General features: G+C 46.8%; 1 protein-coding gene across 2 annotated transcripts in view; it reads left to right on the forward strand.

Annotated features, from left to right (window-relative positions):
* LOC143315979 (histone deacetylase 4-like) overlaps positions 1–15,035 on the forward strand; it is a 53,292-nt gene that overhangs the window by 21,247 nt on the left and 17,010 nt on the right. Inside the window, exons 1-5 of one of the 2 annotated variants that reach the window (XM_076723623.1) lie at positions 667–998; positions 3,584–3,906; positions 7,998–8,148; positions 9,581–9,704; positions 11,392–11,510. In XM_076723623.1, coding sequence (XP_076579738.1) covers positions 995–998; positions 3,584–3,906; positions 7,998–8,148; positions 9,581–9,704; positions 11,392–11,510 — 721 coding nt within the window. In that variant the 5' untranslated portion in view covers positions 667–994. Of the gene's footprint in view, positions 1–666; positions 999–3,583; positions 3,907–7,997; positions 8,149–9,580; positions 9,705–11,391; positions 11,511–15,035 lie in introns of those variants that run through there. The other variant, XM_076723622.1, reaches the window with a different exon arrangement.

Consider the following 15,035-nt stretch of genomic DNA (forward strand, 5'->3'; position numbering starts at 1 on the left):
AGACAAAATGAACAGAGGGAGTGCATGAAATCTGCAGACGGGAGGAGAACGCATGAACCTCGACAAGTCTGTCCAGATGTGCACATGCATGCACACACAGTGATGATAGAACTGTCAAAATAAGAGACCTGCACAGCACTGGGAGAAGGCACGAGGAAGGCTGAGATGGCAGAAAACAAACAAACAATAACAAACTGTTGTCTAATACTAATCCCTAATTTTACGATGGTCCTCCAGGATTTGAATGTCGGGGGAGCCTCCCTGCAGGGAAAGTCCTTACTCGGCTTCACCTGAAACCATTTTGTGGTTTTATTTGTTTGGGAAATGCAGGCAAATTCCAGGCCAGGAATTTGAGCACACAGTATTAAAACCACACGAGAAAGAGGGAAAGAGAGAGAGATGGTTATTATAAGTGTGTGGGGGGGGGACCCAGAGGAGACATGCAGCCGAATGGGACGCCTGCAAGTGTGTGGGAGACATTTGATGCACTGCAACCAGCGTGGAGGGTTTTCCTTGGCCTTAGAAGCAAGGAAAGCAGGTCGAGCGGGGAGAGAGCGTAGAGGGTGAGGAGAGAGAGAGAGTGGTGTGTGTGTGTGTGTGTGTGTGTGTGTGTGTGTGTGTGTGTGTGTGTGTGTGTGTGTGTGACGTTGGTTCCTGGAAAAGCAGAGGGCTGCAGAATAAACAGGCTGCATGCCTGAGACTGCCCTGTGATGTCACCACTGGGCAAACGAGGGACGAGGGGAGGAGAGAGGGAGAGAGAGGGGAGAGAGAGAGAGAGAGAAAGAGACGCCCATCAGGTTAAACAGGAGGGGATGAACGGAGAGTAAAAAGTGACAGAGGTGGAGAGCAAGAGGAGAAGTCAGATGAGCAGGAAGGGGAGCGCACTGTCATTCTCTGTGATACACTGAAGGGGGAAGGCAGGAGGAGGAGGTGCAGTGATAAGGAGGACAGAGAGAAGGCTGCTGAGAAGAGGAGGAGGAGGAGGAGAGCACTGATGGGTACGTTTAGCGACACCGCCGTTTCCCACCTCTCTGTCTCTCTTTGTGCATCTCCCTCTTTTGTGCTGCGAGCAATTAGCGCTGCTGGTGTGACAGCGATGCCGTACGAGGTGTGTTTGTGCATCTGTGTGCGTCACCGCCAATAAGTGCAGGAGGCTGTTTGTGGAGCGCGAGGGGACTCGATATCTGGAGAGGAACATTTTGTACAGGGGGTGGGGGGTGTGTGTGTGTGCATGAGCTTGTGTGTATGAGTTATGGATTTGTGTTAGTCAAGATTGGAGCCGCAACGCTTTGACAAGAGCAGTTTTCAGTCCGAATCACCGACTGCCCTCAGCTACGTCTGACTTAGGAGAACCGGCCTCCTCTTCCACTTACTCAAAGTCATATTAGATAAGAGAAATGGACTTTTTCTGCCCAGACGTCACCGGTCACGGTGCATGTTTATGTTTGACGTCAGCTTGAAACCGACCCTGAAGACTTTACATGAAGTCCCTGCTTCTTTCAGCCTTGAGCTGATGAATAGTCAGGAAGACACTGACTCAGGGTCTCAAGCCGCACAGTGACTCATGCAGATCCAGGTGCTGCAACTTTTTCAATCAAAGAAGAAGATGTTTTCTGTCATTTTCAGATCTGTCTTGTTGTTGCTCCAAACTTCGGTGATTCAGGACTGTCGGAGTCGGTCCTGGCTGTCGAGCCCCCTCTCTCCCTCCTCTCTGCTCTCATCAGCTGCCAAACTGTCACTTCTAAAATGAGCAAAGGCCAAAAGAGAGAAAAGTGAGGGCGTCGCTGCATTTAATTACATACTGGGCACCTTGTTAGTCAGATTCACAAACAGCAGAAAGCTCATTGCTCCTTTTCTTGTAGGGAATTAACTGTGGAAGAGCGAAAGAAGGCATCTCATGACGGGAAATGTCAAACCTCATGTCCTCGGGGTTGAAACTGATTTTCACTTTGGACGCATTGTGAGCAGAGAGAGACTGTGCCGACCAGTGATTCATATGTTGTTGTCATCCCCCTCATGACGGCCGTCCTCCAGGAGCCGTTGCATGTTGTTGCTGTGCTCTCCGAGCAGCCATGTGGGTACGTTTCACCTGCTGCACGAAAACACACAGGAGGAAGTTTTTAAAGGCGTCACGCAGCTTTAATGGCGAGTGAAGCTTGTCTGGGTGATGATTTCTAAGTCTGCTGTCCATTTAACAGATCTTCTGTGACTGCTGTACAGCTTTATTTGTCAAACGTGGCACGTCTCCGTGAGTTATGCATGAAAAAAGCGATGCAGGTCTCAAGATGAAAAGAGAGAAGCAATTTTTCCAGCGAAGATGCTTCGAGCGAGGGTCTGTTTTCTGTCGGACTTCCCTCGGATCAGTTTGTCAGAGCAGGCCTGAGTGGATATTTGGAAAGTAAAGTGTGTTTAGGATCATTCTTAAAGGTATTTTCACACTAAAATAATGCTGAAAATCTCTCCAGGTTTGAGGCGTGTTTGTAAATTTGCTCCTGGATAAAGCCCGCCGTGGATTTTGTCATGTTAAGTGTGTGTGTGTGTTTGTGCGTGCGTGCGTCTCCGTAACCTTGGTATTAAGAGCGCCACTGATGGCGTGTTTGCTTCTTTATTAACACAAAGTTCCAGGCAAGTATCTCTGGCTCTCGCCGCGCTCTCTGTCAACATGTAGGTAAATAATCAGCCAATCGTCTCCTATTTATTCAGATTTAATGGGGAGGAAGCCGTGTGATTGGAGGGCTTCCTGTGCAGTGATTTGTGGTTGGCTGGTCCCGCTCAAGGTCTGCAGCTCGCCAGGTCAATGCAATCTTTGTCAGATGTCGCCGGGCGTCATGTGTGATTGCGGCATCGCTCGTGTGTGTTTGCGTATGAAGGAGATGTGGGGAAAAGTCATCAGTGTCACTGTTTTGATCCCCATGACAAGATTCTGTTCAGAGGTCAGAGGTCAGAGGTCAGGGCGAGCTAATGAAAAACACTCCTGTAACTGGCTTTAAATAGAAGATGGTCACCAGTGTGGATACAGATTGATCACTGCTGACAGATATTAAAGATTTACAGCCTTTGCTGCTCAAATAACAATCAATACTTCTCAATTACAGGCATCTGTCATGTTCCTCCTGCTTATTGAGACGTTTTATTGTCAGCTGAAACTCTCTGATTTGTATCTTTAGGTAAACCTATTAGCTAGATTTTAAAATGTCAATTGAAAGTGAATCTTAAAGCAAGTGTAATAAATCCACATCACAGTGTTTCTAAATATGTGCAGGTATTTATTTCCGTCGCTAAGTTTGCAGAAAAGCTGGTGAAAATGAGAGAACCTGTTAATTAAAATCCCAAAGCTACGAATCTCTCTGGAAACCCTTTGATGCCGATGCTGAAGCCAGATATCTGCAGTTTGCTGCCAACAGGTATCTTTTCTCTAACGCTAAGACGCATTAAGTAACGTTTTGACCATCTTTGCTTTAATCCCGCTCAGCGACACGCCGTCTCTCCTCGCAGCTGTGTTAACTATGCAAACAGCGAAGGAAACATGGTCCACAAAGTGTTCTCTCCTCTCACATCTCTCTGTCTGTCTTCGTCCCCGCAGTGGACATCAACTCGGCGCTGCCCCTGCGTCTCCCTCCGGCCGCCATCCCCATGGATCTACGCGTGGACCATCACCAGCAACAGCAGCAGCAGGTGTCCTCACTCTCCCCGCCCGGTCAGCAGCCGTCCGGCCCGGGGTCGCTGGGAGGGAGCGGCGGCGGCGGCGTGGTGGCGTCCTCGGTGCGCGAGCAGCAGCTGCAGCAGGAGCTGCTGACCCTGAAGCAGAAGCAGCAGATCCAGCGACAGATCCTCATCGCCGAGTTCCAGCGGCAGCACGAGCAGCTGTCCCGCCAGCACGAGGCCCAGCTGCAGGAACACATTAAGGTACGTCGCTTACATCTCTGAAGGGTAACGAGAGCGTTTCCGTCCAAGACCTTTTCTGCTTCTTCTCCCGTGCAGTTAAGACGCTTTTTATTTGACAGCTTCAGTTTCAAGTGACTTAACTGATTCAGATTATTAGTTAAAAAAGATAAAAAATGAATGAAATCAGCTGCACCTTCACCAGCTGCGCTGTGAGTGATGCTTACACAATACCGCTGGACATGACTGAAAGACGCTTTTATTGTTGTGTCACGCATGCAGCAAAACAGCTATTAGAACTGAAATAATGAGGAAAAGCAATTAAAACTGTTTTTAAAGTCAGATTTTCAAACTGTCATCGACCTTCAAATGAATAATACTGCAGAATTCAGAGTAAAAACTAATTAGATAATCCACTCTGACTCCTTTTCCAGGCTTTTCAGACAAAATTAGAAAGCCTGAACACACCTAACTTACAGTCGTTCCTATTTTTAATCATTGGTGCACGAGAGCGGTTCATGTTGTTTAAGATAACCAGCTCTCAGCTGTGCAGCTGAAGATATTTTGGCTAGATTTTGTGTGATTCGGGGGCATTTTTCATCATTTAAAGTTATTCCTGTGTATATGGAGCACATCAGCCTCCTCAAAGATTGAGCATATTGAGTAAATTTGGCCTTTGTTTTCAAGGAGAGATAGCACCATCAATCTTTAAAGCTGTCGGCCGACAGCAGGCAGCAGCGTGTATAAACAAACACAGTTAAAGCTGCACAAAAGAGCCTCCTCCAAGAGGCTGCAGTCCGGTCGCCCAAACCTATTTAAAACTTTGTGAAACAAAGCAGAGGCAGCTCTTAATTTAGTCTGCCACAGGATTCTTCATTAGCAGACCGAACCCACCGGCCGAGAGCAGCTCTGTCAGCTTTAAATCTCGCAGCAGCCGAGAACAAGGAGGCACTTTGGCTTCATTAATTCACCTTCGGGGATGGATAACAGCAATATAAGGACGTGCTTATGTTCCGAGGAAGCGTGAAAGATGGACTTCTGCGGCGCTGGTGCTGTACGTTGAGTCGGAAACGGCGCTCTGAGGCGGCGCGGAGCAGCGAGCGACGCGCGGCAGATGAAGCTGGGATCACACGCCGTATCGTAGTGACCTGGAAATACAAAGTGAATCTAGATCAGCACGCCCACACTCTGAAGCTCTAATACGTCGGGGCCCCCGAGAGCACCGGAGAGCTCCTGTGGGGCTGAAATGTCATGTAAAAATATTCCAGTGTTTGTTCTGTTTCAGTATTACTGCTGTGATGTGAATCGTAATGCAGCTGAACTACTTCTTCTCTTTTTTTCTGGAATAAAAGGTCTAAAAATGGATTGTGGGGGCAGGAGATTAGATTGGATTACATTAGTTTGAATGTAATGATTTTAATTCCTCGTGTGCAACTACATTCATACTGGAGGTCTGTCTTTCCTCACTTCCTCTCTGTCTTCCTTCTTTCCTCGCTGTCTTCCTTCTTTCCTCGCTGTCTTCCTTCTTGCCTTCCTCTTCTTTTCTCTTCAGTCTTCTTCTCCCTCCTTTCCGTCGTCCTTCTTCTTCTCCTCTTTCACTTCTTTCCTCTCATCCCTTCTTGTTTTCTTCGTTTTTCTCTTCCTTCATGTCTTCTCTTCCTTTGTTCCTGTCTTCTTTCTTCCTTCTCGCCTCTCTTTCTTTGTCTTTGTTTTTCTTCTTCCTTCCTTCCTTCCTTCCTTCCTCTCCTCCTTTATTACTTCTCTTCCCCCCTTCTTTTTTCTTAACTTTTCTCTTCCTTATTTCCTGTCTGTCCTCATTCTTCCCTCCCTTTTCCTCTTTTCCTGTCTTTATTTCTTTCTTTCTGTTTTCCTTCTCCCTTGTTGTCTTCCTAGCTGTCATCTTCCTTTCGTGTCTTCCTCTCTTCACCCTTCCCTTCTTCCTGACTTCCTTCTTGCCTCTCTTCCTCAGTGCCTCTCTTCATCCCTTCCCTCCTCTGTTTCCTCTTTCCTCACCTCCTTTATTACTCCTTTCCTCTTCCTTCTTGCCTGTCCGTCTTCATTCTCCCCTCCTTTCCTCTCCCCTTTTCCTTCCTTCTTTCGTCTCTTCCCTTCTTCGCCCTTGCTTTCTTGGTTTTTTCCTCGGTTTCTTCCTTCCCTTCTTCCTGACCTCCTTCTCGCCTCTCTTCCTTCCCTCTTGTCCTCTTGTCCTCCTTTTCCCCACACTTTCTTCTTTCCACCCACCCCTCCTTTCTGTCTCTGTAGCCGCTCTTATTTTGTCCTTTCCTCTCTCTTCGTCCTTCTCTGTCTTCTTTCCTTTTACGCTTTTGTTTTCCCTTCCCGCCTCCCTTTGTTTCTGTCTTTTTTCTCCTTTTGTTTTTTCCTCTCTTCCCCTCTCTCTGTCTGTAAGGATGGTTCATTCATCACAGAGTGTGATTTCACCTCGTTTGTTAGCAGATCGTCTGCGGTGAGGACGCTTTGTGCTGATGCTTCGGCTCAGGCACGTTTCACATTGTGTTTCTGTCCTGCGGGCCGGTTGTATTTATGGACTACAGTTTGGACTGAGGGAGCGTTGAGTCCCCTCTGTTGGCTCGTTTTTGTGATGTTTAAGGATGAGTGATGCTGTCTGAAGGGCCGTCTGGCCTGTGGTGGGGCTGCAGGACCACTCAGGTGGAGGCCAGTGACGCACAGCCGGAGCAGGGAGGCCTGGCCTCAATCAGCCCCATTCACAGCCCCCGTGTACACACACACACACACACACACACACACGGGCGTACAGGCATTAAAACATACACATCCTCTCAAATGTCAGCAAACACACAGTGGCACGCATGCCCAGTTTGTTCCCACATTCACACACACACATTTCTGGCATGTTGACTGCAGGGAGCTCCATAAAGTGATCGCCGTCCTGAAGCTCTTCACAGTATTAGTCAAAGAGGGGAAGTCTGTGTGCACATCTCTGGTCTGTTGAGCCACAGGGGTTTTGGGTGTGTGTGTTTGTGTGTGCATGTGGGTGTGGAGGTTACTTTGAGCCTTCCCACCCACTCAATCCCTTATCCCCAGCGTTGAGTGAAAGGCAAAGAAAGGACCGAGGCTCCGGGCTGGAAGCGGGCCAGAGAGCTGATGCGCTTTTCTCACGAGCTGCACCTCACCTTCCTCTCACCTTCAGCCGCTAATTTATTCACGGGCTGGTCTCAAACATTTGATTTGCCCTCGCGGTAAACACCAGAGCATGTCCTGGCTACTGAGTGTCTATTTAGGGTGTTTAAAGACACCATCAGAAGTTGATTACATGCGGTAACAGTAAACTGATCAAATACTGCCGCTGGGTGTGTGACGAGAAGGAGGCACGGCTGCCGATGCCTTGGCATGTCAGAGAAGGTCATTATGGAGCCGCTGAGTGCAAGCACAGACAACTTGCCTACTTATTGTACATTACAGAGACATTAAAGAGTAATTGGGACACTTGATTCAGCGCCTGAGGTCAGAGAAAGGTGAAAGCAGGCTGCTCTTATCCGCACTGACTCACCGAGTTCTGGGTCTGGACGACACTTCAGAGGTGTTTGCGAGGACATTTGGGCTTTTAGTTTTGACCTTTTGGTTGCAGGACAAACGGTCAAGCCGCAGTCGGCCTGAGGAGGACAGACATGTGCATTTAAAGCCTTTAACAGCTGCTCTTCTCTCTCTTTCTTTCTTTTTTTTTGGGGGGGGGGGTTGATGAGGAAATGAGCAGATTGGATTATGTGTCTTGCGAAAGCCTCATCACCAGTTAAATTGTTTGTTTATTTAAAGGCTTAAGCTTGTGGCCTGAGGTTTTTATAGAATTGCAAAGGTTTTATTTTATTGCCTCAAACAGCTGTCGGATTTAATTACTTCAGATGTCAACTGAAGCAGACCAGGAGTGGAATGTGAATAGATGCTAAAAGACGAGAAATTAACAAATTGATGACTTTTAGAGCAGAAAACACGGATGGTACCTTTGTGTGCTAATAAGCCGTCCTCTCAGGAACATGTCATTTTAAGATTTATCAATCTTCCGCACGCTCTCAGATGAGAGAGCACACCTCTGTTCGATGAAGCTTTTGCTGACGCGGTTCTGATGTTTCTTCCTGCAGCAGCAACAAGAGCTCCTGGCGTTGAAGCATCAGCAGGAGCTGCTGGAGCACCAGAGGAAGATGGAGAACCACCGTCTGGAGCAGGAGCTGGAGAAGCAGCAGAGGGAGCAGAAGCTGCAGCTGCTGAAGAACAAGGAGCGGGGACAAGAGAGTAAGTGACCGAATCCTTGACAAAAGCTCCAATCTGAGCACATTACTGCACAAAAATCACTCAAAAGCACATTTCCAGCTGAACCTCGAATGTGCGACTTAGCCTGGCGCCTGATCCGATTGTAATTTTTGTTTTCCCTCGCCTTCCATCCGACATGTATGCACACATTACCACGGAAGAGCAGCAACAAACATCGGAGGAAGGAAAACAAAGGGGGCAGTGGCTGTTTCACACCTTTTGTCAGAAATTCTGGACTCAGTATTTCTCACAGGAAAAGATAAACAGTCAGAATAAGAAACAAGTGCGTGTTCCAGATTCACCGCTGCTGTGCGCTCCCTCCATTTGAACATCTTAACCCGCGCTGCTGTTGAATCAGTCACTTGTCAGTCGCAGCGCGGCTGTTGAATATCCCGCTTTAAACCTGAGCTGCCCTTTGTCTGAATATGTGACCGAAATGAGGACGACGGGCACAAAGTTTGATAGTCAGCCTGTTCGGTCGCATCTGAAGCGTCTGAAGAACTCTGCGTTCAAAACGCTCCGGGGTTGAAAAGACCATTGAGATCAGTGTTCACAGTGTGTGTTTGTGTGTTCCGCTGCATGTGAGTCTGTGTATTTCCATTTTACTTGGAGAACCTGTGTATTTACTGTGGTACACGAGCTGTATTAGCCGGTGGCCTTGGCGGGGGCTAAGCCAAGTTATTACCGCTGCCTGCTGGATGTCTCTCAACAGTTCATTGAAAGCGAGTGGACAGGAGTCCTTGAGAGCAGTTTACACACTATATGGAAAGTGGCTACAGATCGAGGCTGCGTCCGTGCGAGTGGAGCGAGAGAGGGACCGCTCGGCGTGTTTGCTCTCACGTGTACGTGCGTGAGTGCGGTTTGCAGTCAGGTTTTTCCAGCATTTTGCATCGTTTTCATCCCTGTTTTCCGCTTTCTTGTCCAAAAATAATCCAGTTGTGATCTGGCTCCGTGCAGGAATTTCCTTATCAATGAATCCGCTGATGGTTCTCTTGATTTATCGATTAATTGTTTGATGATACAGAAGGAAAGTCCAGAACCCAAAGAACTGATTTCAAATGATATTAAGAGGAGGCGCCGAAACCCAGAGAAAGTTGTAACAGGTTGATTTCCTGCCAGTATTTGGTTCATCAGCTCATCTTTTGAGCTGCAGACGGGGCATCACCTCATATTGTGCTGTTCTTATGAAGCCTGGACGACACAAGTTGGCCTTTAGTTTAACAGACAAACTTTAAACGGACATAATCTCTTATTTTTGAGTCATTTCTGCTCAGATTTTCATCATTGTAACTGTGAGATGGGAGTAAAGGTAGTGCAGTCTGGTGGCTTAAGATGCTAATTGTTGCCTGGACAGCGGCTTTTGTTGCGCGTCATTCCTCTATCCCTCACTTTCTTCTGCGTCTTTGCCCCTCAGGTGCCGTGGCCAGTACTGAGGTGAAGATGCGTCTCCAGGAGTTTGTCCTGAATAAGAAGAAGGCCCTGGCCCAGCGGAGCCTCAACCAAGGAGGCCCCCACAACGACGCTCCCTACTGGTATCGGTGAGAAACAGTTTGAATATGGAGAGTAGACCAGTGAAGTCATCCTCACGTGTCTCACACTGAAGAATCACTGTTAGTTTGCCAGCTAGAGGACAACTTGAATATATTTATATTCCAGTTCTCTGTAATGTTTGTGAGCAGGAGAAGCTAACTGCGCCTCCTCATAAGTTTGGATGGTGATTCTCTCTCTGACAGCAGATGAATAATGTATTGGATTGTCTCTTAATCTGTCACCGAGCTTCCCCTCTTCCTCACCTGCCACACTGTATGAGCCTGACTGAGAGATGGATCGAGCGGGGCTATAAAACAAAGATGGGAGTACACATGCACACTGACACACGTACATGAGAGAGCAGGATATTGGAAGCTGATGATAGGGGCTCTTAGAGCGACGGCTCGGCCTTGAAAGCTTAATGTAGCGTCTCTGCAGCCCTTTGCAGGTGTGGACATTTGCTGTTTCCTCTTTGTTCGCTCTGGTAGTCGCCTGTCACATGCTTTCTTTGTGCCTGTGAGTAACCGTGTACACTTTGCATGACTGGAAACATGGTTATGCAAACCAAAGAATTTAATATGCAAATACACACCTCCGTCAAATTTGTGTAAAAATCTGTCACAGCCATTAATGCTACTTACTACATTTGCAGTTTTGGAATGAAAAATGGAAGCTACGTTAAATAAAACCTTGTCCTATTGTTTCTGCTTTGTAAGTAAAAGTACTTCATTCCAAGTTAGGTGCACTCAAAATTCACTTAGTCACTTAAGTAAAAGTATAGAAACATTATCAGCGAAATGTACTTAAAATAACAAAAATAGGAGTAGTCGTACTGTGTGGCCTCTTTCGTGGTGTTATATATATTACAGGATCATCAACACTGATAAATTAATATGTGAGCAGCATTTTGGTTGTAGGTGGTCATGATGGAGGTGATTTTAACAACTTTTTAAGGTGTTAACCAGTAAAACTTCAGCAATATAAATCCACTTTTGTCTCTAATTGAGTTTCAGAACCTTAGTTTGCATTTTTTAATTCAAATCAGCTTGTTTAATAAAACGTGAAAATGAGAAAACCAGCTGAAATAATCCTGCAACGCTCAGATTTTATTCACGTTTTGTGAGAAAAAGACGCAACTCTGCACTACAATGTCTTGATGAGAGGGAGTTTGTTCACACTCAAGCATAAAGCACCATACAATGCAGCAGAGTGCTTCACTAAATGTACTTAGTTACTTTTAGTTGGACATGATTTGCGATTGATCATGTATTTCTTTTAAAATGCAAATAAACAGTGTTACATAATCTCAACGTGTGACCCAGCGAAACACCCACAAGACGTTCAGCAGCTCTCGCTTTCTTTCTATATCTGTCTGCACTTTTCTCTCCATAATGAAAAGTTTCTCCGCTCGTTGGAGCCTTCATCACTTTTGGAAGAGATGAATGTGTACATCCGCTTGTCAGGAACACGTATTTGGTGTGGAGCCAGCTCGGCTTAACTTTGCCTACAAACAGCACCTCATTCTGTAGGCAGTGAGCAGATGGCAGCGCATGTCTGCAAGCCCTGCCAGGGGATTTGCATGATGCGTTAATCATACAGATCTTTGACAGCCGTGAAGTTAGTGACTTTGCTCGGATTGTCCACTGAGTCGTGTGTTTGTGATCTACCTTTAACAGTGTGTTTTCTCTTCCATAGCAAAACCCAGCACAGCTCTCTGGACCAGAGCTCGCCTCCACAGACTGGTGTCTCCACCTACAACCACCCTGTCCTGGGTGTCTACAACCCCCGGGATGACTTCCCGCTGCGGAAGACTGGTACATCACACACACACACACACATGCTTACACACTTAGTTTTGGCAGCACAGAGCCGATGCAGGCTCATGTTTAGAGAAGATTACACACACACACACACACACACACACACACACACACACACACACACTTGCAAACTGTAACATGCAGTAGCTACTAGCATAATTTAGATGGCATCAGAGCTGTGCACCATTAATCACATCCACATTTGGCTGTCAGGGTCTCCCAGCATCCCCCACATGAGAGTGTTAGAGAGAGTGTAAGCGTAGGTGGTTCAGCAGTTCAATGGAGTGAGAGTTCAGTCGAGTGAAAGCGCTTTTTACCGTTTTAGCACCTGACGTTTTATTCCTTTTTAATATCTCCTTATCTTCAGGAGGTGGTTTCAATCTGCCGTTGTTCAGCAGGGTCTGAAGAAACTTGATCTTGACACCGACAGCATTAATCAACGCTCTGTGTAGAGTTTTGAGGGGGGATTGTTTATTTAGCTCATGTCAGATTTGAGTGTTTTTGTGTTGCCGGACCGCTCTGCTGCCTTTCATGTGTTTGATAATTGCACATTGAAGCTAACTGGCCCTGACAGATTCGATTTGAGGGCCGTGTCAGTTGGGAACATCTCATCTAGCAGTGCAGCAATCAGTTCTGAGGCTCCCCAGAGCTCTGTTCTCGGCCCTTTATTGTTTGAGTCTGCATGATACCTGTGGGTGAAGTAATTCACAACTGCAGTATTTCTTTTTACTGTTATGCTGATAAAACACACACAGTCAACTCATCAGACGTCTCCTCTGTTCCCTCACTCATTACCTGTGGTGCAGATGTCAAGTCTTGGAGGTCCAATCATTTTTGATGCTAATTGCTAATAAAACCTAAGTGATTTGTTTATATATACTGCAAAGAATGGTTTTTCCATCACACACAGACTTACTGTCTCTCATCATTTAGCTCATTATTTGTTGTAGTTTCAAACCAATTCATGGTCCAGTGTGAGGCCGTAAATCTTTGGATTGTTTTTTGAGTTTGACAACATTTCAGTCATCACTAAGAACAGACCAGTTTCTTAATTTTCAACTTCTGTTCATGTAATTATTGGATGCACAGCCGGGTAATCACAAAGGGTCAACCTGTGGCCTTTATTTTCAATTTCCATTAGTTTTCCTCTCACTTTCACTGTTATCTTTCAGTACTCATGTTTGGAGAAGTGGTTTGTATATAAATAAAGATTATCAAGAGAGTGCACTTGAATCTAGAAACAGCTGCTTCAGGTCGTAACTATCTCTGCATAGAGCGGCATGTTTTCTCTTAAATGGGTGACAAATCTTGTCAAAAGTCATTAGAGCTGCTAAAAGGCTGCAGAACGCACCACTGGAAAAAAGGTTTTTTATGGCCCGCAGTCTAACGTCCTCAGGGTTTACTGCTCCGAGTAAAGAAGCCTGTACAGAGTGAAACCAGCTGTTTGCAGTGTGTTTTTGTCAGGTGTGTGTATGTGTACAGCTCTGTGTGTGTGTGTGTGTGTGTGTGTGTAGTGTGAGTGGTGTGTGCGGTGGTGTAGCCGTGAAGCAGCGGTCGTCTTACAGTGCAATTATTCACTTAGTGCAGCGGCAGGCGGCTACAGCCCAGCCCTGTTGACTCTGAGCCTTCAGGCTGCTGGCTACGACGGCAGATAGACCACAGTTGACACTGGCCCACACAGCCACATTCCACCCTGGAGGAGGAGGAGGAGAAGAAGAGAGGGAGGAAGAGAGGAGAAATAGGAGAGAGAAAAGTGGAGAAGGATGATAAACAGGAGGGTGGAGAGAGGAAGGTGAGGGTGGAGAAGCTTTTGATGGCTTCCCCGACCATTTAGACGACAGGATGGAGGGAGTGCTGCTTTCTTTTTGAAAGCACAACAATAGAGGATGAGAGTACTGAAGGCGGGGCCGGCGAGCAGGATTTAAACTAAATCCAGCAAGTGGCACGATGATGCCACACTCCGAAAACTCTGTGTGGAGACAGAAAACACAGGCAGGAGGACGGCGGAGTGAAAGCTTCCCTGGAGTGTCAGCGCGTCCCTTGATTTCTATAAGGCTGAGGATTGTGCTCGGCTGCAGAGAGCAGAGAACCTGTGCCACCCTGATATTTGCCCACAGCGATGACGTGCTTTGCGGGGTTTACTTATGGTAATGCCAGCTCGCGAGAGGTTAGAGGCTCTTTTATATCACCGCCTGGCCATAAAGCATAGGACTGGCACCCAGGGCTCCCAGCAACGGTCGGAGGAAGCAACAGCACTCCCATCTCTCCCTTTACATTTCAGACATTCAGTGCAGCTGATGCTCTAATCCACAGCACAGTTACAACAATACAACAACAGGTTAAGCCACGCTGATCGTTTTGGCTGCCTCGCTCAGAAGTTGGAGGTGTGCGGCCTGCAGATGTGACCGCTTCACATTCAAAACCACCCTGTGCTCTGCTGGTTGAGAGTCCGTGAACGAGAGGCTGCAGGAGGTCTTGAGTTAGCAGTAGTAGCTAGTGTTAGCAGAGTGAGCCGTGAACAGTGAGGCTGATATCAGTGAGAATTACAAACAGTAACGCTGAATTACTTCTACACTAATGCATGTAGAGAGAATGGAAACAGGCTTTGATTTCATGTGTATCTTTAGGATTATAACTTTAATGCCCTTGTGATGCCAGTAATCATCTCAAAAGCGTTCCGTGACAAGAGATGCTTCTGAAAACCTGAACCTCAGCCAACCGGAAGCCTTTAAAACCATTAACTCTTCATCAGGACGCATTTCAGGTTGAGAGAGCATCACATGAACATACAGCATGCCTTGTCTGGAGCATATTCACATACTCATGAATGCCTCAGAAAGATGTGGAAGGCTGGGAAAGTTTGAGGCCCTGTGACTCACTGTGCTCTTTGATGGAGGCAGAGGAAGGCGCACTGTCCCTGTCTTTTCACTGACGCAACAAACATGTTTTTTTGTTGCCTAACTGGGGCAGCCCGTCCTTCACATGGATACAATAGCACATAGGCAGACGGGCACTGTACAGTACATGGCATCGGTTGAAAACCACACTGAGCAGCTCGCTCATGGATAAAGAACCAGCAGCGGCTGCCTGAATACATGTCACTCACTGAATACACAACCTTTCACCTCCGCTGTGAGGCCCATTTTAACAGGGCGACAATGCACCATCTGTGCATTGATATCATGTGTGATCGTATGCGCTCATGCTTCCCTGAGGCCCATGACAAAGCCGTCCATTTTTTATGAAGCGGTCTCTGTGTAGTATTCGGCGTGATGTCCAGTCGTAAACTGCAGTGATATTCACGCAGGGTATGTCGTTTCCTTAAAGTTTTCCAAAATGGAAATAATGATTTCCGATCATTTTCTCTTGACCTCCTTAAATGCAACTGGTTCCCTGAACACCACCTTGTGTCTTCGAGGTCATTGAACGCCACATTATGCCGTTTCCTCTTAAGTCCACTCAACAAGCAGAGAAAACTGCTTTTCTCACGTATTGACGTCTCCCCCATCGACTCCGCTT

This window comes from Chaetodon auriga, chromosome 23, assembly GCF_051107435.1.
Source record: "Chaetodon auriga isolate fChaAug3 chromosome 23, fChaAug3.hap1, whole genome shotgun sequence".
Lineage (NCBI taxonomy): Eukaryota > Metazoa > Chordata > Actinopteri > Chaetodontiformes > Chaetodontidae > Chaetodon > Chaetodon auriga.